This window comes from Mauremys reevesii, linkage group 10 (assembly GCF_016161935.1).
Source record: "Mauremys reevesii isolate NIE-2019 linkage group 10, ASM1616193v1, whole genome shotgun sequence".
Lineage (NCBI taxonomy): Eukaryota > Metazoa > Chordata > Testudines > Geoemydidae > Mauremys > Mauremys reevesii.
Window position 1 is genome coordinate 65,219,359 of NC_052632.1, and position 24,066 is coordinate 65,243,424.

The following is a 24,066-nucleotide window of genomic DNA, read 5'->3' on the forward strand; positions in this document are numbered from 1 at the left end:
ATATTATTCTGGCACACTATTTCTTCAAAAAACATGAAAACACTACCCATGGGCCTCATTTCCTTTTCTTATTGTTTCTTTTGCTAATCCACTCCTTCTGCATTCTATCCTAGAATTTTTTGTATACTCAGCTTTCACACAGTTAGTTGTAAATGGATCCGTATTGACTTTAGGCTTGGTTTTTTTTTTCACATTTTCCTCCAAATTCCCTCTACCCACTTGAAATTGTGCCCCAAATTCCTCATTGTTTAGAACAGTTGTAGTGTTTCAGTTAAGATGCTTGGCCCTCTATAGTTTAGACAACTAATTTTGCCAAATAAATCACACATTTTTAAATGCTTGGTTTGTCCAATACAGTGTATTGTAAACAATTTTTTTTGGAATTGTATAGTGCAGTTTGAAAATGTGATTGTACTTATCTAATGCCATAGCTAGGGCCCTATCAAATTCACCATTCACTTTGGTCAATTTCATGGTCGTAGGATTTTAAAAATTGTAAATTTCATGATTTCAGCTATTTAAATCTGAAATGTCATGGTGTAGGGATCCTGACCCAAAAAGGAGTGTTGGGGGGGAGGGAGGGATATCACGGTACTGCTACCCTTACTTCTGCATTGCTGCTGGTGGCGCCACTGCCTTCTAAGCTGGAGAGCAGTGGCTCCTGGCAGGGAGCCCAGCTCTGAAGGCAGAGCTGCTGCCAGCAGCAGCACAAAAGTTGATGGCATGGTATGGTTGTCATGGGTTCCCACCGGGGTGTGGAACCTGGAGCTGGGTTACCTCTGAGCCCCCTGATCCACCAGCCTGGGCTCCCTCTCGCACTACTGCTGTGACAAGCTGCAAAGCCTTCCAACCCTGCACATTCACCAGCATTCATACATGTAGGGGCATACTCAGCTGCAGTTATACATAGGCTCTCTAACCACCAGCTTCTAGACAGATGGTTGGGAAGGGCCTATTCAGGGCAATGAGTCATTAAGGAGAACAATAGGCCTCAGGAGAAGCTTATCTTTCACCTGGTGAGCCTTCTTGAGAACCCTACAGACAGCCTGGTATGACTCTACAAGGACATGTGACCAGGCCACATGATGCTGGACTCCATCTTGGGATGTTAGTATTTTTCCACAAACTGGTCTGGGAACCAAGCTTTGGAACAAAGGGTTCCTGCCATTCGCAAGAGTTATATAAGGCAGGGAGTGACATCATCTGTGGTTCTTCGTTCTCCACACAAAACGACCCCTGGAAACAGCTGAGGAACAAAGACTGAACTGGAAGGAGTGCTGGACCCAGGCTAAAGGGATTTCTAGCCTGTGTATAAAGACCTGAGAAACCCAAGCTGTGGTTTGCTTGATGGATGAAATCAGTCTTTGTACCTGCTCATAGAAGCAATAATGGCAGCATTTTTTAAAGTCACAATTAGTGAGAAGTTTTTAGAATTAAACAGGAAATTATAAATGATATACTACAGTGTTCAACCTTTTTACACCCAAGATCACTTTTTGAATTTAAGGGCAACCCAGGATCTACCCCACCCCTTCCCCAATGGCCCTGCCCCTTCCCCAAAGCCCTGCCCCACTCACTGTTCCCCCCCCCTCCGTCGTTTGCTCTCCCCCAACCTCACTCACTTTCACCAGGCTGGAGTAGGGGTTTGGGAGGGGGTGAGGGCTCACAGCTTGGGCCGAGGGGTTTGCAGTGTGGGAGGGGGCTCTGGGCTGAGCCTGGGGCAGTGGGTTGGGGTGCAGGAGGAGGTACAGGGTGCTGGCTCTGGAAGGTGGGGCAGAGGGTTGGGGTGCAGCCTCCTGCTGGACAGCACTTACCTCCAGCGGTCCCGGTTGGTGGTGCAGCATGGCTGTCACTAAGGTAGGCTCCCTACCTACCCCGGCCCCATGCCGCGCCTGGAAGGGGCCAGCGTGCTCCTGCCGCCCCTGGGCAGGGAGCCCAGAGGGCACATGGCTCCATGCACTGCCCCTCTCTGAAAGCACTGCCCCCCGCAGCTCCCATTGGCCACAGCTTCCATGTCTCAGCCAATGGGAACTGCAGTGGTGGTGCTTGCAGGCAGGAGCAGTGCACAGAAGGAGACCCCTGGCCGCGGAGCTGCAATGGCCGCTTCTGGGCGCGGCGTGGGGCCAGGGCAGGCAGGGAGCTTGTTTTGCATATGCTTGCATAATTTTCTTCCAAGTATCCTCACTCATGTTAAGCCTCTTGCTGTCTTGGAAGTAGTCCAACTTTGAAAAGGTGCTCTCTGTATTAATAGATCCAGGGGTACACTCAAAGCTTGCCATGCCACTTTGCTGAAGTTGGGAAGTGTGTTTTGATGATTGTTCCAAAAAGCCAGCACATCCAGTTTTGCATTGTCAGGGTTAGGCAAGTTCATGAAAGTAGTAAATTCCCCTTCCAGATTTGAAATTTCATTGTCCGTGGCAAATGATTGAAACGTTCTGGCTGCAGAATTCATCTTGAGAAAGGGGTGAAACACCTAAATGACATTCCAAAAAGAATCTTTGTCACCAAATGCTTCAGGGTTCAGATTACAGGTCATAGTCATCTCCCAGGTCTTGCTAAGCATTGTGTTGAAGGTTTTGAATGATTTTTTGATAAACATCTGTATTTGCAAACGTGTTGGCAGTAGTTGGAGAAAATGCCAGTGTTTTCTGTGTCTCACACAGTGATTCCAAGTTTTCAATGATGAATATTACCTTAGTGCACAGAATCTGGAGGTCGTTCTGGTTATTTGCTAGTCTCATCTGTGTTTCTGCTTTAGAACCAGCAATAATCTAGGTCAGAGCTTCATTAGCACAGTCCACACATTAAAGTAAAAGCTCATCAGCTGATGTGGCACAACAGAGGTAGGTAATCAGCAGTCAGCTCTGCACTTGTCTCGCACTGTGTAAAACAAAGCCTTCAACTTGTTTGCATGCTTGAAAATGGCCGAAAACCTAATGATGCAAGATTTCACATCTTTCATTTCTTCTATAGCAGTAGCTGCTGACAGCACAATGTTAATCAGATGAGCAGAACAGGTAATGTGTAGCAACTCCGGATTCTGATTGAGTTTAATCTCCTGTGCAAATTTAGCCATGTAGGAAGCCAAATCTGTGTTAATTGTGGCCACATTGTACCAAGTTAGTTGGTACATCTCAAACAGGTTGATTACTACTGTGTCACATCAGCACAATAAAAATAAAATAAAATAAAAATAAATAAAAAATAAGAAATAAAAAAACCAAAACAAAAGGCCAAGAATTGGATAGTCCAAAGCATCAGGAGACTTATCAAAAATCAGACTAGACATCACATTTCCATCAGTTCATTCTGTCAGTTTAGATACTAAAGTATCATTTTCTTTCAGATATTTATGAGTGAGGTTGTCTGCATTCAGAAGGGTTTTTGCTGGTGGACAGTATTGTTGCACAAAGTCACCAGTAGATTCCTCTGCAATTAACAGTGGTTGTCTGGCGAAACAAAGAGCGTGCACGCATTCATTGACACAACTATGCTGTGTTCTCTCTTTCATGAAAACCCTGGTGAAGGTCCTGATATTGAGTGCTTATCCCAAAGCTCACTTCCTTCTTTAAGCTACTTGAGTTGCTTGCTTTCAATATGCTCCTTTATTCTGTCAGCATGAGCACTCACCTCAGTGCTGCAGTAATTGCAGCGCAATGCATCCTCTTCACTCCAGTCTTTACTTTTCTTGAAAATTTTTAAGTACTGATTTTCATGTTGGTTTTCAGGCACAAGTTTGCATGTTTGTCCCACATTTACCTTCTCTTTATCTATGGAGGATTGATTGATTACATTCAGCGCTGCACTAAACAGATGCAAAAAAAATAGGCGGGCAGTGTCTCCTAGTGAGCCAGTCGTACTGCGATATTAACATTGTTTTATTTTTTTTCCCCTGATTTCCGTCGTGTGCTCTGTGTCTTACACTGAGAAATTGTTTCAATCTCAGAGCTGCAGGAAACAGCAATCACGTAAAGCATTAGTGTTTAACAAAAATAAATATCCAAAAAAAATTGAGTGGATTGATTTAAACTGGTGTAAATCAGTTAAAACTGAACTCCTTTAATTAAAAAAAAAAAACCTAGTAATTTATTGGTGAAAATTGGTAAAAACTGAAAAAATGGAACACTTAGAATAATCTAGCTTCTGGAAACAGAAGTGTATCCTCCTCCTCCTTATTGATTAAAACTCAGTTAAAAACTTTTACTTTTTTTTTCCCCGCACCTGACACATGTTTGTGGAGAAGCTATTATATCTGTTTCTCATGATTACATGTCGGAATTAGGAATTAGTGATGTTGTAGTACATTGTTCAGACATTGGCCTTATTTGAGACTGTAGCATTACAGCCACCATGGAGATGGCGAGCCAGTTTTTAATTCTCTGGACTCTGCTAAATTATATGATGTTTCAACTAAGATGGAAAGGAAAATCATTTGATGCTCGCCCTTTGAATAACCCTTGTGTTTGTGATTATATAATCTACCCAAAGGGGTATGAAAATGTACCTGACCTCCACTAGCATTGAGGACTAAAACACCTGGCTAGAGTGATACCTGCACACTCTCAAAAAAGCCATTGCCCATTGCAGTTTTGAAGTACAAAACTGCTGTGCAGTATCTAATTGTAATATTGTCTATGAACATTTTATTTATGAATAATCTTTCTTCACACAGGGTTTTGCAGAGGTTTACACTAAACTGGTGCAAACTGTGTGTAAAGAGTGATTTATCTTGGATTATCTTAAATCTGTTCCTAATCAATTTAAGATACAGTATAATAAGGCTGGTTTAAACCAATATACAGCCTTTTGCATTAGTGTAACCAAATTGGTTCAAAATTGCACCAAGTATTAATTAAGAATTAGTAAACTGGTGGAGCTCTGTAAATAAGCCCTATTTTTCTGAAAAAGGAACTTACTACTTGGACTGATCAAATAGCAGAAAAGTGTTGAATATATTATGTATTGATCTTCATTGTTGTTTACCGTGTAGCTGAGCTAATACCACAAAAATATAGCTGACTGTTTGCCATGGCATTGTTGAATAATTTAATCAAACAATATATTAACCAAATACTCTTTGCCCATCTCTGCTTCTTGCAACTCTCAGTTTTGATGCATCTTCTTCCCCTTCCTGGCGTCACTCAATTTCTTCTTTTTTCTTTCTTATGATAGGTGATGGTGTAACTTTTCCTGCATCATTTCAGTTTCTCTTTCCTCTGTTTATTCGCAATCCTTCCATTCCCGTGTCTCTTTCCCTTTCTCCATTGTAAGTTCTTCTGCCACTTCTCCTCATAGAATCTCTCTATATACTGAACTTCTCTTTTCTAATGCATCCCCATATCACTCACACCAATACATGTACATTTAAGTCATGGGAACTTTCATACACCTATAAGGTAGAGGACTAAATTTAATAGCCAGTAACCAATTAGTATGAAAAAAGCAGATGTCCTTGTTGTCAGGGACAGTAATCAGGTGATGAGCCAACTGTGTAGCTCAAGTTGTTGAAAAAGGGGTGGGTGCTGGGATTCTTTCTTTGACCCTGTTCAGGTGGTTCATTTTTGTGTAAAACCTCTGTTTAGTATAAAAAAAAAACAGGAGTACTTGTGGCACCTTAAAGACTAACAAATTTATTTTAGCATAAGCTTTCGTGAGCTGCAGCTCACTTCTTCGGATGCATAGAATGGAACACACAGACAGGGGATATTTATACATACAGAGAACATGAAAAGGTGGAAGTATGCATACCAACAGGTAGAGTCTAATCAATTGAGATGAGCTATCCTTAGCAGGAGGAAAAAAACTTTTGAAGTGATAATTAAGATGGCCCATAGAAGGTGTGAGGAGAACTTAACATAGGGAAATAGATTCAATTGGTGTAATGACCCAACCATTCCCAGTCTTTGTTTAGTCCACAGTTAATAGTATCTAGTTTGCATATTAATTCAAGTTCAGCAGTTTCTCTTTGGAGTCTGTTTTTGAAGTTTTTTTGTTGCAAAATTGCCACCTTCAAGTCTGTCACTGAGTGGTTAGAGAGGTTGAAGTGTTCTCCCACTGGTTTTTGAATGTTATGATTCCTGATGTCAGATTTGTGTCCATTTATTCTTTTGCGTAGAGACTGTCTGGTTTGGCCAATGTACATGGCAGAGGGGCATTGCTGGCATATGATGGCATATATCACGTTGGTAGATGTGCAGGTGTACGAGCCCCTGATGGCGTGTCTGATGTGATTAGGTCCTATGATGGTGTCACTTGAATGGATATGTGGACAGAGCTGGCATCGGGCTTTGTTGCAAGGATAGGTTCCTGGGTTAGTGTTTATGTTGTATGGTGTGCGGTTGCTGGTGAGTATTTGCTTCAGGTTGGGAGGCTGTCTATAAGCGAGGACTGGCCTGTCTCCCAAGATCTGTGAGAGTGAGGGATCATCTTTAAGGATAGGTTGTAAATCTTTGATGATGCGCCGGAGAGGTTTTAGTTGGGGGCTGTAGGTGATGGCTAGTGGTGTTCTGTTATTTTCTTTTTTAGGCCTGTCCTGTAGTAGGTGGCTTCTGGGTACTCTTCTGGCTCTGTCAATCTGTTTTTTCACTTCAGCAGGTGGGTATTGTAGGTTTAAGAATGCTTGATAGAGATCTTGTAGGTGTTTATCTCTGTCTGAGGGATTGGAGCAAATACGGTTGTATCTTAGAGCTTGGCTGTAGACAATGGATCGTGTGGTGTGTCCGGGATGGAAGCTGGAGGCATGTAAGTAAGTATAGCGGTCAGTGGGTTTCCGGTATAGGGTGGTATTTATGTGACCATCGTTTATTAGCACAGTAGTGTCTAGGAAATGGACCGCTTGTGTGGATTGGTCTAGGCTGAGGTTGATGGTGGGATGGAAATTGTTAAAATCTCGGTGGAATTCCTCGAGGGCTTCTTTTAGTATGTGTTTGATAAAATTGAAGCCCTCAGCCTTCTCTAGCTTCTGGAAGAGAGAAGTACTTTCTCCTTGTTCCTCTGTGCTGCTGCATGAGCGTTTCTGATACGGTGCCTTATACTCTACTTTTCCCAGAGACTCTCCTTTGTATTCTCCTATAGTGCTTGTCTCCTGTGTTGTGTGGAGCTTTCCAGAGCAGCAGTGAAATTGACTTGGTTCTTATCAGTTTCACAGCTGCCTACAGAGTTCTCACTAGCAACAGTGAAAACTGAGAGGAATCTGGTCTGTTTTCATTGTGTAGCAGAATGGAGAAACTTTGAGCAGGAGCAAGCAGCACCAGACAGCCTGACCTTGGAAAGCTTCCTACTCCTCCAAATTGAATAGCTTTTCCGAACCCTCCTTTTCCTTACTAAGTTACAGAACATGTCTGCTGAGTTAGAACCCTTAGAGATGCAGGCTTCCTTAACTCATCTTTATAGCTTTTCACTTAGATTTTTTTAAGTTGATTTCTCTGCCTAAACAATGTCTTCCATGCAGCACATAAACTGATTTTTATGACAGTCGTATTTCTCATTTTCCATGCAAGACACGTGAAATAAAAAGCTAAATTATGTTGTGTCATTCAGCAGTTCCAAAAGGATTCTATAGAAAACAGATGGATTGATGGATCATTTCACTTCTCTGCATAAAAACCTGTCTGAATGAGTTTTCTAATTTGCAAATGTTAAAGGTTGCATTTCAGATTTAAAAACTGATGGATAAAGGTTTTCAGTCTGTAAAACGTGAGATTTAGAGGTATTATTAATATACAAGAGGACGATGACTGTATGAATTGATAGATGTTAGCTGACTATAAATTGTTTTATTTAACAATTATATTTTAAATTAAGTGAAATGTAGGAACCTACATTTGGCAAAGAGATGTGGCGCTAATGGCAGCAGTTAATAACTCAGAACTGATCCTGATATCTCTTGCTTGTTGAAGGAAAGGAAAGTGGAATGGCATGCATTAAGAAGAGCAGTTACTTTTACCAGTTTGTGTTTGAGTTTCAAGGTTGTTAAACACTTTAAAAAAAAGTGTTTCCTCCTAAAGGATCCCCAAATCAGGCCATTTATTTAGCTGGCTAACTATGGGTTTAGGAGCCTAATTTTTTTAAATTTGTTTTTGATTTTTAAGGGCTTATCTGCAAAAACTGACTTGCTGTAGGTTGCCTAGAAATTAGCTACCTTGGAAGGATGAAGTTCTGAGCTCACCTTGATAACATTTGAATCTGTAGTTCCAGGGGCACTGAGCATGTTTCTACACTAGCTTTTTATTATATTGTAATTCCACTATTGCAGTTACCACAATTCCAACTATTATGTTGTGTAACCCTGGTCAGAGAGAATTCTGGTGGAAATACAGTTCTCCTTGTTCTGAAGCACTGTAGTGGTAGAATGTGGGTTTTTCATCATGAATTTAATAAAAACAAACCCATCCACTTATATAATAAATAAGCTCCAGGACTTCAGACAGCTACCAGTGAATGTTTTAATTGTAGATATTAAAGCAAGGATAAAACTAAAAGGGGTAAGACAAAGGGTTTGTCTACACCACAGGTTATGTCGATACAACTTATGTCACTCAGGGATGTAAATAAGGGTATGGCTACACTTACAAATCTGCAGCACTGGTAGTTGCAGCGCTGGTCGTCCAGCTGTGCAGGGCCAGCGCTGGTGTGTGGCCACACTCACAGCTGCCAGCGCTGGAGTGTGGCCACATTTGCAACATTTGCAGCGCTGTTGGGAGTGATGCATTGTGGACAGCTATCCCAGCATTCAAGTGGCAGCAACGGTGCTTTTCAAAAGAGGGGGGTGGGGTGGGGCGTAGTGTGACAGGGAGCGGGGGGAGAGAGAGAGTGGATTTTTGGAGCCAACACTGTGTGTTAGCTTCCTGACTTGAAAAATCAGAACATGTTCCCGATCCCTTACCCTTAACTCTTAACTGCAAACAGCCTGCAGCCAACACGACTCCCTTTCTCCCCTCTGACCCCGCTGTTTCTGTCAAGCAAACACTCCCTGCCTGCCTGCCTCATTATCTCATTTGATTGTTCACAGATTGATCACAGCAAACAGGAGCTGTGTTTGTAGATAAACAGCTCCGGGATCAACGGAGCTCGGAGTTCACAACAAAACAAAGAGAGGCTGCATAACAAAACAAAGAGAGTAATTTATAAAAGCATTCTGGGATACATCCTTATACCCTGGAGGCCAATCACAGCGCTGGTGTGTGGCCACACTTGATGACCAGCGCTGCAGCACCAGCGCTGGAATCCTTATTCCCCATGCTGAGTGAGGTGTACGGCCAGCGCTGCAGCCAGGGAGTTGCAGCACTGGAAGTGCCCTGCAGGTGTGGCCACTTACTAATTGCAGCGCTGATGGAGGCTTTCCAGCGCTGCAACTCGCCAGTGTAGCCATACCCTAAGTTACACTGACCTAAATGCTGGTGTGTACAGCGCTATGTCGGCAGGAGAACTTTGGTGCAGCTGTGCCACAGTAGCGTTTCTAGTGTAGACTAGCCCAAAGTGAGAGTCACATACCTTAAAGAAGAGCATAAAAGGAAGAAACGCAGCTGCAGTAGTCCAAAACCAAACACTTGGAATGCAAGGAAATGCCTTTAGACAATCAGGGCAGCAGCAGTATATTTTTGAAAAGTTTGTACTGTAGTTTAGAGAAAAGTTGGGACACCCACATTCTCTTATCTCTAGCAGAATATGGTCTTAGCTATTCATGGACAAGTAATGAGAAAATTTTTCTTAGCCTGCTTTGCTATCTACATTATCTAAGGTTTTTTTGTGATACCCGTTACTGAGATATCTGAGGGACAAAAGTACAAAAAATTAACTGAAACTACAAAACCCCTATTCTTTCCTTCTATAAGTTTCTGGTCTCAAGCGGAACGTGGGGGAAGCTGTACATATTTTAGTTTGCCTCCAGGCTTATATTTTTTTTTTCTAGGTTTCAGGAGCCATTAAGAGCATCCTAAATTAAGGTTTCCATTTGACCCTTCCATTTCTCACTAATGACTTTGAGACCCGATGTAAATGACCAAAGCTAGCAAATAAAAAACAAGCAATAAAATAAATTATTTATAATATTTCAAAGTATACTAGTAAATGTTGTATAGCATTTTGAGAAGGAAAAGCACTTCAGTCATGGTAATGTTATGGGAGTGGGGAGAGCCTTTTGTAAGTCTAAATAGTGCAACTGAAATGTATGAGAGCAGGCTTGAAAAATTTGCCAGAGAATTAAAACTACCAGCCCAAAGTTCAAGTCAAAGAGGAAGGTGGTGTGCCTGGACCTCACTGCCAGTTGATCTTATGGGTATGTCTATACCACAGTTAGACTCCTGCAGCTGGCCTGTGCCAGCTGATTTGGCCTTATGGGGCTCGGGCTGCAGGGCTGTTTGTTTGTAGTGTCACTTCCAGGCTCAGGCTAGAAGCCCGGGCTCTAGGACCCAGTGAGGAGAGAGCGTACCAGCCCGAGCCTAGGAAAGTTCCTGCCCAAGCCTCATAAGAGCAATTCGGCTGGCATGGGCCAGCCCTGAGCTGCTGGGAATGAGGAAAGAATGCTGCAATTCCTACTGGGTTGCTGTCCTGCATCCTATACAGTGGATGTCTCTCTGGCTAGCAAGAGCTTTGCACTAGTGTGTGCATTTTTCAAGCTTTCTCTAGGAGGGTAAGAGCAAAAAGTATTTAACATAGTAATAATTTAAGTGTATTTCTTCTGACACCATAAAATATAGTGCGCATTTTTAATTTAATTAAAAAGGCAATAATTGAAAATGAATCTCATATGTTCCATGCTATTGAGCTATGTTGTAGTCCTGAAGTTTTAAGCAGCATTTGCTTTGTTGTTGGTATGCTTTTTCTTTAGTCATCATGTAGCCACATGTCAGCATTGCATAATTACAATAAATACAAATGCTCTAATCTGTTATAGGGAAATATTATGCTTGTGCTTACTCTATTAAAGTGTTGTGCCTACCGTATCAAAGTGGCCTTCATTTAAAGAAAGTTACTCTTCACCTTGATAATACAGGGAAAATTTCCTTTCCCTTTACGATTTTACTATTTTATTTATTTATTTATTTTATTTTTTAAGATGATGAATGTCAATGGAAAGCCCCTTTCTACTTCATCCAAGGAGCGGATCCTCAGTTTGGACTGATGAAAGCCTGGGCAATTGGTGACTGTGACAATGGAGGTGATGAATGGGAAGAGGAGATCAAATTAACAGAGCAAGCTGTGCAAGCCATTAACCAGTTAAACCCCAAGCCCAAGTTCTTTGTACTGTGTGGTGACCTCATACATGGTATGCCAGGTAAGACTGTTAAAAATGTACACTGGTAATCATATTCCCATTTTCTTTTTTTAATTTTAGATGTGATCTATAATTTCCTTAGTTTTACAGTCGGGCATAGTATTAGGTACTGTATAGTATCGTGTTCTTGTGGATGTGTGCTTCTAAACTCATGCTTGAAGTAGTATTCTGACCTCTCCAGTTGACTCCCTGTGCCATTCATGCATGCTAGCTCTGCCTCTCTGTTAGTAACTTCTTCCTGTGGCTTAGAGAAATTTGCTGTTAGAATGAAATAACATTTTTAAGAGGACATGTAAAAGTACTTTCACCAAAAGTATTAATTTCATAAACAGTATAGGGACTCCAGCCAGGAGAGAACCAAGGAATAGCTATGCATTTGAGTACCTAAAGGGAGTTGAGTTTGGGGCCTAATAGAAAATCTTCAGAGAGATCTTTCTAATGCTTAATAGAATCTTCATCTTAAAAGTAGTATACTCTATCTTAAAATGCCCTAATACAATTCAGAGAGTAGAATTCTAACCTATGATTGCAGGACCATGAGATCAGACTAGTGTTATATACTGAAGCAGGCTACAACAGAACATATACAAATATGGATTACAAGATTTAGTTGTTCCTTACTTTTGCAACTAGACCAGTACATTTTCTTTACCATAACTGTTCTTTTTGTTTAAAAAGATAAATAATTTTATTGGAATTGTATAAATAGTTTAATAGACTTTATGGGGTTTTCTTATTTAAAAACCTCAACATCTTGGCAATTTTAATTAGAAGCCCTAATTGATGTTAGGGGGTTATAGGCCACAGATTTTATTTATTTATTTTATTTATTTATTTTAATCTGTACATGGCTTTGATAATAGAAAAGCATAGGAAACCACCAAATTTAAACTTCCTAGTGAAATAATCTGTTAAACTAAGCAAAATAACATAAGGGTATTGGATAGTTCTATCATTTGATCATAGGATATGGTTTTTCATCTCTAGGTCACTTCACTGGTTTATTTAATTCAGGCATCATTGAAAGTATTAACTCAAGCTGCTGCTGCTTACGATTTGAAGTCTCTTCCCTTTTCTTGTATTTTGCTCTCACTCAGGATCGCTGGTTGTTAACATTTTATGAATTGTTGATTGTGTGTTTTATTGTCATCTTTCTCCAATGCTTTGGATTAAAGGTGCTCCGTAAATAGAATATGATGTAATCATACTTAATTTCAAACAAAATTATCCTTACACAGTGGTAAAAATATACAGTATGTTTGGTACTTAGGTTGTCATATAGGATTTCCCTTCAATTTGGGAGTTCAATTTAAAAAGTGAACATCATAAAATCAATATAAAATTGTAAAACTTACTCTCCCTCAGAAGGGAGAAAAGACTAAAGGGTCATGATACTACATCAATGGAGGCAAAACTCCCATGAACTTCAGTATTACAGCAGTGGACCTTATCACTTGCTAATCTCTCCATTGCGTAAAGGATTGCCACATCTTTTAAAGAGTCTGACTTTCCCAGTACAAAAAGGTAATGAGATTTTCAACAGATATCCCCAGTTTGTTTGTTTGTAGTAATATTCCAATTTTGTTGCTTCCAGTATCCCCTCGGGGGGGAAGGGGAGAGAGCGCACAGGGGAAACTCCAGAAACCAGCTATAATATGTCTGCTGCATCTGTTGGAGGACTTCCAGTCACCAAATTAAATAATGCAGTAACCTAATATAAAACTGGTATACTGGATTTCACCTTGCATGGGTATTTCCTGAAAGTCATTAACATAAAATGGCTCTTAAACCTCTGAAAAGAGTTTTGTCTACTCAGGATTCATGTCCATATAACAAGCTCCGTCATAAGTAGTCCTCTTGTTAAAAATTTCAGAGAGACTAAGGACCAAATGGGTGTAGAGCCTGATCTATCCTTTCATCTCTAGATGGTGTCTGTACAGATCAGGTTCTGGCAGGACAGAATGCAGAAATTTGTATGCTGTCACCCTTGTACATTTATTTATTTATTTATTTTGGTGGGGTGGGAGTTGGATAGTGGACTTTTCCAACCAGTATTATCTGTCTAGCACAGTGATACTCAGACTGACTCTTGTGAACTGCAAGTGGCTCTTTAATGTGTCTCCTGTAGCATGTGATATTAAAACACTGTGATTTTTATTATTAACCAGTCTAAGTTATTAACCAATCGGGATGTTTTTACTATTACTTTTTTTACTTACCCAGTTGTAGCTGATAAATAATAATACTTGTTCAGTCATGTTTGCTGTGAGAATATATACAGATATAAAAAACTAAATATTTCCCGTCACATTGTTTAAATATGAATATATAATAGTAAATGAAACAACGAATTCACACTACTGTGGCTCTTTTGGGTAATGTTGATCATTAATTTGACTCCTGAACCACTGAGGTCTAAGTATCACCGGTCTGGCATCTTTCATGAACATGGGGCTCTGATTTATCATAAAACGTAAGAAACAAATTTGTCAGAGTATGGCAAATTGTTATCAAATAGTCATCTTAGTTACAAAATATATGAATGTTAAACTGAACAGATTGTAGACCTAAGACTACTTATGATCTGTATAGTGTATTTGCTATGCATTGTATAAATATTGGCAGCAGCCTATTGCAATTTCCAAGTAGTAGCAGGAGAGAGCAGTTTCATTTGGCCTTTCACCTTTGTCTCATCTCTTCTTTCTGTGTAAAGATAGCTAGTAACTATAGGTAGTACAAGTATATCTTGCTTTGATCCTATGTAAATGTAAACATGTAATCTTAAATCAATGAAGCAATATTCTATACATCTGCTTTATGCTTATTAGACACTTTATGGAGAGCTAAGGAAATAGACTATTAAAGGAAAGTGTAGCTCCTACTAGAACAGCTCTTTTATTGCTTTACATTCTGTTTACATGTGTTTAAGTTTATACAAATGATTTACTGACGCTTTTTTATAAATACAATTTATAGCCAGTAATTTGTCATTCTGTCTAAACTGAAAAGAGACTAAGACGCTAAAGTAAATCATTCTTTGGCTAAGAGACTGTGTGTGCAATCTCATCATGGGCATAAACTCCGTCAATGTTCTTTGGATGTTTGCCCAAAAGGTCATTGAGACTTGCTTGAAACAGCAAGTGGAATGGAAACAGTCAGAAAAATATTCTATAGAAGATAAGTACAAAGAGGAAGGATTCTGGTCTAATCATAAATGAATGAACATAAAAATATGGATGCCTTGGAGGAACTGAAATTTTTGGTGGGGTCTTGTATTTTTTTTCCTAACATTTTCTTTCACTTATTTGCAGTAAGCTTTTGGAATAATCTTAAATAAAAATTATTTCAAAAGGAAAATGAATGGAATAATAAATCAACGAAAAGAGAAGAAAATGTTGAAAACAAACCCAAATCCTAAAGAAGTCATAATGAGCCATTTACTGAAAATGTTTTGAAAAATGTGTGTGGAACCAAGTCTGGATGGTTGATGGATATTGTATTTTTTTTTTTTTTTTTTTTTAAGAAAAACACACAAGGCATTTTGCAATGAATCAAGCTCTTCGTTCCTTAACAACTCATTTGCTGTGCTTTCTCCACCAAAATTTCAATCCCCTGACATTAGAATTAGTTGCTACAGAGATTTTATCTGATATTACCCTCTCTAATTTCCTTGTAATAACATTTGCTTCTAAGAAAATTTGAAAGTAGTGCAATCACATCTCCAGTTCCCTGCCAAGTTCCCTTTCTCACTTAAGGATTCAGATGGCTTCATTTTTTTCCACTTTTACCAAAGAATTGGTAAAACTCTTTACCAGACTTCCTCTTCTGACACACATGAGTGCTTGTAACACACTGTTCTTTGTTTCCTTTCCGCATGGTTTGGGTCAAGATTACAAAAAAAAAAAAATACCCTGTCACATGTCCATTGACTCCAGTGGCTATTGTTATGCTTGTATTTAATATTTTTTTAACCACAGTTAAAAATCAGAGTGACATTCTTTTGTCATTCAGAGATGCCATAATTAGACTGAAGCAAAGCTAAATCAGCAACTGATTACAGTGGAAAAAATGACCTGATTATGGATATCATCATAGGACTACTTAAATTGGTCTAAGTGTTTTCACTTTGTTATGCCAAGAACTTGAAGTTGTAGAAAAACCTTCTGCAGCATTAACAAGCAAAAGGCAAACTGCTTGAGAATGTAAGTATTTTTTGTTATAAATAATTAATTGATTTTTGATGTTTAAAAAATTACCTCCTTCCAAGTAATACATTTCTGCGATGTATAACCATCAATAATCAGAGGTCTTAAAACGTAACTTTTAAAATTCAATCCAACAGACACTTCCACCGTAGCCTTAATTTAAAAAATGGGGCTATATCTAAACAATGGGGAGTATACCCGCATAGCTATGGCACTGTAGTTATGCTGACATAGCTGTGTCTACACTGTGGGGTTGACATCAACTTGAAGGGCTTTTTCCAGCAGTGAGGAACACCACCTCCACAAGCAACTGTAGTGCTGTCAGTGGAAATGTCAGGGTGTGGATTTTTCATAGCCCTAAGCAACTTAGCTACGTCGACCTAAACTTTACGTATAGACCAGGCCCGGGACTGCTCATGTTTGTGAAGTTACTCACATGCATCAGGTGTTTGGAGTATTGGTGTCTAATACTATTTTTGTCAGGTTTTTTTCTTTTCCTTTTAATTCTTTCTGATTTCACTGTTTTTATCACCATTCAACACAAGATCATTTGGATCTACACTAATACATTTGTAGTGAAGAGGTACTGACTTCATTTCATGCTTTTCCGCAGTGGAGTTTTTCTAGTGGTCTCTATGTCAATTTGTTTAATCATTTTAGTTCCATAATGTATTAGGAGGAAAGGCTAAAAAATGTTTCCTCAATGGACATAAATTATCAAAGGCATAAGAGGAGGCAATCCTTAATTTCAGTCTGACAGTAGTGAATTTGGCCCATTAATATTTCTAATTGATATATCAAATTGATACAAGCCCTCTAGTTCAGTTGTGGTTTTAAACAGGGCCAACGAGAGGGGGGGAAGCTGGTACAAATTACTGGGGCCCAACAGTATGGTAGGGGGCCTGGCTTCATCGGCCCTGTTTAGCCGGTCCACCCTTGGTGGGGGTGGGGCTGAATTAAAAAAAATTTTTTTTTCCACCGGAGCCCAAACCTGCTCTCAGCCGCCCTGGTTTTAAACTACACTTAAGCTGGCAAAAAATAATGTTAATCGAAGAGTACTGCAGTTGTTTTCCCAATATGGTTTTTGCTTAAGAATGACAGATTAAAGTTTGAATACATTTTTAGCATCCATTGACTTCATATTATTATCTATGCTCTCTTGGATTGTATTTAAATTTTTCTATGCTCAACTTCCATCTCAATCAGTTTAAAAAAAATAAAAAACCCTACCCATCTTAAATACATTTTTAACTACGAGGAACACATGAAGTATGTAGAGCTTTGACAATGACTAAATTCTAAAGCACCACAGATTTTTGGTCGAAATGATGTCAAGACCTTTGAACAGGGACTCCAAGAAGTCTCAGGATTCCAACAGCTAGGAGTGATGAATAGAATCCTGATCAGCTAAGCTAGGAAGCAATCAAGCAAAACACTTGTTATCCATTACACATGCCATTAAAGGAGCTAAGTAATCAGTGCCAATGTCTTAGTATGTAGATGGTGATTAAAAGTGATTTATACTCAGAACATTATTTTGAAAAGTTTGTCTTGATTTATGTAATCAGAAATAGTGTTACCAAGAATAGTTAACCTAGTATTGGGGCACTAAATCAAGAATTTTACGAAATACAGTTGCAGTATAGGTATTACTAAAAATAACTTTTTCTACAAGCTCCTTAGATATTTATAACTAGATGTATTGTGATCACTGAAAACTTTTTTCCTAAAGACTTCCATGTGTATATTAAGTCAGCATAATTTGGTATAGCAAAAATGTTAACCTGCAAAGCACAAAAATGCTATTGATTGGATAATTTGCTTGTTTCACTGCTTTGCTGCAACTTTCCAATGATCGTATATTGAGTTCTCTAAAATCTTCCTCTTTAAATTATAATTTTTCTCTTTTTTAACCCTTAGTGCAGGTCTACACTACAGCCAGGGTCGACACTCTGAGATTGATCCACCGGCAGTCAATTTAGCGGATCTGGTGAAGACCCGCCAGATCTTTCTCCAGTTGACCCCTGTACTCTACCTCTGATGAGAAGAGTAAATTGACGGGAGAGTTTCTCCCGTCGACCCCCCCCCCGGCGTAGACCGCATGGTAACTCGACCTAAGGTACATCGACTCCAGCTATGTTATTCATGTAGATGGAGTTGCATAGCATAGGTCGACTTACAACGGTAGTGTAGACATAGCCTTAGAAAGTTGTTTCTGCTAAATAGCATTTCCATTATTTTTATGAACTAAATTTTCTAATGTCCTAAAATGTGATATTTTATCTAGAGCAAAAGAAATCACAATAGATAAATTGAAGGAAGATGTCACTGCTTTATAACTGACCAAGATAAAACAGATTACCATGAACTGGAAATTCGATCTATTGCCAGCTTGCAATAAATGGTGTAATACATACGAAAAAAGGGTTTCCACAAAACAAGTGAGTTGCAGATGGGTCCTGTAGTCCAGCATTTAGAGGATGCAAAAATGTAAGTTGAGACTCTTCTTTTGGGTGAATCCCAACCCACTTCAATTTCTCACTTCCAGAACCATCTTTAACTCTTGCCATGTACTCCATATGTGACACTTCTCAGGCAAGCATCAGGAGACATCAAGCCGCCTCTCTAGGGGAGGAGGAGGGATCAGTAGGTTGATGTAGGTCTGGAATGCTTTTGGTGGGAGAGTGCAATTACTCAGGCAGAACACGCTCTATCAATCCATGGAAGACCTCTCCCAAATCACTAGTTGCTAATCAAACATCCATTCATGTAGTTTAGTGCTTCTTGGCAAACCTCACAGTTTCTGAACATTTAAGGCAGCATATGAAACCTCACAAAGGGCTAAGGGGCCACAGTCAGTACTTGCATTTGGTTTCTGCTTCCTTTACTAAGCAGTGCAAGTCTCCTAATGAGAATTCTCCCAATGCGGAGGAGTCTCTAGAGCAGTGGGACTTAGACTGAGGCTCCTGAGCCACAAATGGCTAGTTACTGTTTCTCGTGAGGCACTTTGCAGCACGTGATATTAAAACACTGTGTGATTTAATTAACAATCAGTCAGGATGTTTTTATGTTGTTAACCAATTGTAGTTCATAAAATAATACTTGGTCAGTCATTTTGCTATGAGAATAATATATATATATATAATATAAAAAATAATAGTAAATGAAACAGTGAATTCACACTACTGTGTCTCTTTTGGGTACTGTTGATCACTAATTTGGCTCCTGTACCACTGAGGTCTGAGTATCCCTGCCCCAGAGGATGTAGAACCAGGATAGCTGGTTCCTTCAACTTTCTCTCTTCTCCCCTCCCCAGACCCTGGTGTAGGTGCTGGAGTGCACTGTGCTTTGCTAGCCTCGGATGACATATGGTCCCTAGTGGAATTTTGTCCATTAGCACAAGTTAATGTCTCCTCTGGCTGCTTTAATCTGGGCTGGGGAAGAGAGTCAGGAAGTCATAACTGGATGTTGTTTTTCAGCTTCTCATCTCTCCTCATATGGAAGCTGTTCCATACCCCTAATCATTTTTGTTGCCCTTTCCTGAACCTTTTCCAATTCCAATATATCTTTTTTGAAATGGGGCGACCATATCTGCATGCAGTATTTGAGATCTGAATGTACCATGGATTTATATAGAGGCAATATGATATTTTCTGTCTTATTATCTATCTCTAATGATTCCCAGCATTCTGTTCACTTTTTTTGACCGCCGCTGCACATTGAGTGGATGTTTTCAGAGAACTATCCACAATGATGCCAAGATCTTTCTTGAGTGGTAACAGCTAATTTAGACCCCATTATTTTATATGTATAGTTGGGATTAAGTTTTCCAATGTGCATTACTTTGCATTTATCAACATTGAATTTCATCTGCCATTTTGTTGCCCAGTCACCCAGTTTTGAGAGATCCTTTTGTAGCTTTTAGCAGTTGCTGTGGACTTACCTATCTTGAGTAGTTTTTGTATCATCTGCAAATTTTGCCACCTCACTGTTTACCCCTTTTTCCAGATCATATATGAATATGTTGAATAGGACTGGGCCCAGTACAGAGCCCTGGGGGACACCACTATTTACCTCTCTCCATTCTGAAAACTGACCATTTATTCCTACCCTTTGTTTCTTTTTAACCAGTTATCAGTCCATGAGAGGACCTTCCCTCTTATCCCATGGCAGCTTACTTTGCTTAGGAGACTTTGGTGAGGACCTTGTCGAAGGCTTTCTGAAAATTTAAGTGCACTGTATGCCCCTTGTTCACAAGCTTGTTGACCCCCTCAAAGAATGTTAGTAGATTGGTGAGGCATGATTTCAAATCTATGTGCCTCTGTTGGAAAATCCCACTGGACCTGCATCTTTAGGTGCCTAAGTACCTTTGACTATCTGGCCCATAGTGTCCAGTGCAAAGAGAATAATAATAGGACTTTTTTGAATTTGATGGCTTTAGGTTTAATTTCTCCTCTGGGAGTAGAAATTTTAAAATTACATCTAGATATTATTAATTTCTATTATAAAATTAATAAATGTTAATATATAATGGGCAACCTTGTCAGGAGCTGACTTTTTTTGTCCACTAATGCACTTGCAGCATCCATTGTTAGCTTCAGAATATCAGTGATGTTGCCATTTTCCAGTTATGTGGACATGGTATGTCTGTCCTAATCTGCACTCAAACCTATATCCTTCCCCAGTTCTGGAATCTAATTTTTTGCATAGATCAGCTAGCAAAGGTGTCCAGCAGCAGGGTTCCAGAAAAGACACCTAATACCTTCTCCTCTTTGATGTGTCTAGTTTGCATTATTAAATGGCCCAAAGAGGACTAGAATTGCTATCTAAGGGCTAGTCTACACTTACCTGCCGGGTTGACGCAGTGAGTTCGACTTCTCGGAGTTCGAACTATCGCGTCTAATCTGGACGCGATAGTTCGAACTCCCCGCACGCGCCGGTCGACTCCGGTACTCCACCACTGCAAACGGCGGTGGCGGAGTCGACCTTGGAGCCGCGGACTTCGATCCCGCGGCGTCTGGACGGGTAAGTAGTTCGAACTAGAGTACTTTGAGTTCAGCTACGCTATTCACGTAGCTGAACTTGCGTACCCTAGTTCGACCCCCGCCCTTAGTGTAGACCTGCCCTAAGGTGAGATGGAAGATGAACTAAGTAAATTAATGAATAAATTGTGAATGATCTGAAAATCAGAACTGCTTAAAAGCTGAAACCGCTGAAAGGACACATTTCCATTTAGCACCCTGATCCCCTTTGCCATTCTGTGGGAGATGACTGATGGACAAGCTGTGATGGTTCTATGTGGTGCATTTTGATTTAATGTATGATACAGTGCTTCCCTCTTCATTTCATAATAGTTTTATTTTGCCAACTGAAAATGGCTACAAGAGAACAATATGTCAAATACAAAGGGCTGGATTCTTTGCTGGGGTAAATCAGCATAATTCCATTGAAGCTGAGAGATTTACACTAGCTGAGAATCTGACCCCAAATCTTTCGTGCTGCTGAGTTTCCTTGAGGAAACTTGCTTACATTCTGTAACTTCCTTATGACACTACTGCTTGTTATTAATTTGATATACACCTTGTAATATAAATTGAATCTTTTAAAGTCCACTATATGATAGACTATTAGGGCAGGTGTTTAATTGTGTTTCATGAATTGTATGGTGAGTGTAAGTACATGCTGTGACCTCTTACATGCTTCAGTTATCTCCCACTGTAAATTAGATATAGCTGTTAGAGACTAAATGAAACAAGTCTTGCCTAATAATGTTTATAATTGAAAAACAAGTAGAATCTGATTAACTTGATCTGTTAGCAATATGATAATGGACCAATGAACAAATGTTTATGCTTTCACTGTTTTAGATCAATGCATTTGTGTTCATATGTTAATTAGAAAAAATTAAAATCACTAGAACTGCAAAGTATTATGGCACTTCAGCGTCATTGTGATTACATATGCTAATTGATCTGGTTAAGTGAAGGAATAAATCCTTAATCTTTAATGTCTGCTCAAGTGCTGCTCAGGTCATAATGTGCTAAGTAATCTGACACTAGCATCTAGTTAGGCAAGCCCTAGAAGTAGGACTCTTCATTCTCTGCATATTTGTTCTCATTTTTTGTCTTGTATCCCTAGGTTGCTGAATTCAACCCTTTCTAATGGTCATTCTTCTTATTACAACACATTTGGGGGGGAAAAATGGCTCTGGCTGAGGTGAATTGATCATAAGGAGTATAACACACTCCCTATTGGATGGCATGGACGGTCCTGTGGTTAGGGCACAGGAGTGGTGATGGGGCAGCCAAGGTTCTTTTGCCAGCCCTACCATAGATTTCCTGTGTGATCTGAGGTTAGAGCATGAGTCTGGGAACTGGGAGATTGGAATTCCAGTCCTGGCTCTGCTAATGACTTTAGATCAGGGGTGGGCAAACTTTTTGGCCCGAGGGCCACAATGGGGTTGTGGAACTGTATGAAGGGCTGGGTAGGGAAGGCTGTGCCTCCCCAAACAGCCTGCCCCCTATCCTGTCCCCTGACCCATCCAACCTCACCGCCCCTTGTCCCCTCACCTCCCCCTCCCGGAACCTCCACCCCCTATTCAACCCCTCTGCTTCCTGTCCCCTGACTGTCCCGAACCCTATCCACACCCCCCACCTCTGACAGCCCCCCTGGGATTCCCACCCCCTATCCAACTGCCCTCTGCACCTCATCCCCTGACCACCCCCTCCTGGGACCCCCCCCGCCCCTAACTGCCCCCTGGGATCCCACCCCCTTATCCACACACAACCCGCTCCCTGTCCCCTGACTGCCCTCCCGACCCTTATCCACATCCCTGCCCCCTGACAGGCCCCCTGGGACTCCCACTCCCAACCCTCCCTGTCCCCATCTCCTGACCGACTCCCCAGAACCTCTGCCCCATCCAACTGCCCCCTCCTCCCTGACTGCCCCCCCCCCCAGGACCTCCCGCTCCCTTACCTGACCCTCTCCGCCTCCTTACTAGCAGCAGGAGCTCGCAGCCGCAGCACTCAACCAGAGCCACTGCGCTCCCCATGCTGCCCAGCGGGAGCGGCAAGCCAGAGTGCAACCTGCGCGGGAGAGGGGAACAGCGAGGGAGGGGACAGGGACTAGGTTCCCTGGTCGGGAGCTCAGGGGCCGGGCAGGACAGTCCCACAGGCCGGATATGGCCCACGGGCTGTAGTTTGCCCACATCTGCTTTAGATGATCCTTTTTAATGTTTCCTCTTAGTTTAGAAGACTAAACTAATTATTTGACACAGGCAGAAAATAGGAGGGTGTGAGGTGCACTGTGCCAAAGGCCCCCGTTATTGTGAGATATACCCAGATAATCCTGGCAAGTGACCTGCACCCACCTGCTGCAGAGGAAGGTGAAAAAACCCTAAGCTACTCCTAGCTATAGTTTCTTCCCAGGAGTTCACATCACTGGGTGGGGGGGTCGACTTCAAAGAAGTTTTCTTTGATGGAGACACAGGTTTCACTTTTTAAATCTACCTTCATAGGCTAATTCAATCCAGCCACATGTTTTCTTTTAAGTTACTAAATTAGAAATAAATTTAAGTCTGTTACAGTCCCATGCCTTACTCTCTTGGCATATCTGGTGGATACATTCTGGGTGCATTTTTTTTTCTGTTAATAACACAGTCAAAGATTAAACTATAGGCACCAGCATCAGAGGGCACTGCTGGAATGGTTAGCCCACATCTGGATGAGTGAGTTTGATCAAGAAAACATTAATTAGAATTCTTTAGCTCTCTTTCTCAGAACTAGACAAAATTGTCAGTTGTGTGTGGGCATTGGTGGTGAGGCGTATTTAACATAAATCTCCACTGCTGTCAAAATCCACTAATTTCCCTGAGTTATAGCATAGTATCAAATTATATATTATTATTTTGGCTTTATATTTAGGTTATCGTCTTATCTTTGTTTACATGTGAAATGTAATGCTTGTGCAGAGTGCTAGATTGGTACTCTAGAGAGGCTAACATCTTCTGTTTATCCACAGAAGAGATACAGCCTAAGTAACTGCTGTTGAGGCTTCGCCATGCTTTTCCCCCCAGCATGCCTCTACTGTGACCTGGAAGGCAACACCTCTAGTAGTGAGAGAGTAGCTCATTCTCCACAGTCAATTCAGTTCTCTTCTGAAATTGATGATAAGGTGGATCACTGTCCACTGGAAATGTGACTAACCCCAAAGATTTAATGGACATTGGGTGATGTTTGCGCTAAGAGCAATAAACTGTGGCACAGAAGGGCAATTCTTCATTTTCAAACTTTAAAAAATGCTCAATGTGTAAACAGAGTAGGAGGTTGTGCTTAGAAAAATAATAGACCTGGGTAACTTAAAATTGGAAAGGAGAGAAAAGCTTGCACAAGCTGCTTAATAGAGAGGCAGTTAGAGGTAGTTTGTGTGTGTCATTTATATATGTGTTTATAGGACTGCATATACAAATTTTTAAAAAATAATACCACCTTAGTCACTTTGCCTTTATGTTTAATTCCTTTCACAAAGCTTTGTCTATGCTTTTGTCTTTTTAAAAAAATAAAAATTTGTTTAATAAAAGATTGTAAG

General features: G+C 40.5%; 1 protein-coding gene and 1 long non-coding RNA gene across 7 annotated transcripts in view; both read left to right on the forward strand.

The window, feature by feature from the left end:
* CPPED1 (calcineurin like phosphoesterase domain containing 1) overlaps positions 1–24,066 on the forward strand; it is a 106,391-nt gene that overhangs the window by 24,679 nt on the left and 57,646 nt on the right. For all 6 annotated transcript variants that reach the window (XM_039493247.1, XM_039493249.1, XM_039493245.1 and 3 more), the window contains exon 2: positions 11,057–11,275. In XM_039493247.1, the coding sequence (XP_039349181.1) occupies positions 11,122–11,275 (154 nt within the window). In that variant the 5' untranslated portion in view covers positions 11,057–11,121. The remainder of the gene's footprint in view (positions 1–11,056; positions 11,276–24,066) is intronic.
* On the forward strand, positions 15,317–23,850 carry LOC120374044. Its single transcript, XR_005585859.1, has 3 exons — positions 15,317–15,477; positions 17,768–17,970; positions 23,500–23,850. It is a non-coding gene; the product is annotated as an uncharacterized LOC120374044 (long non-coding RNA).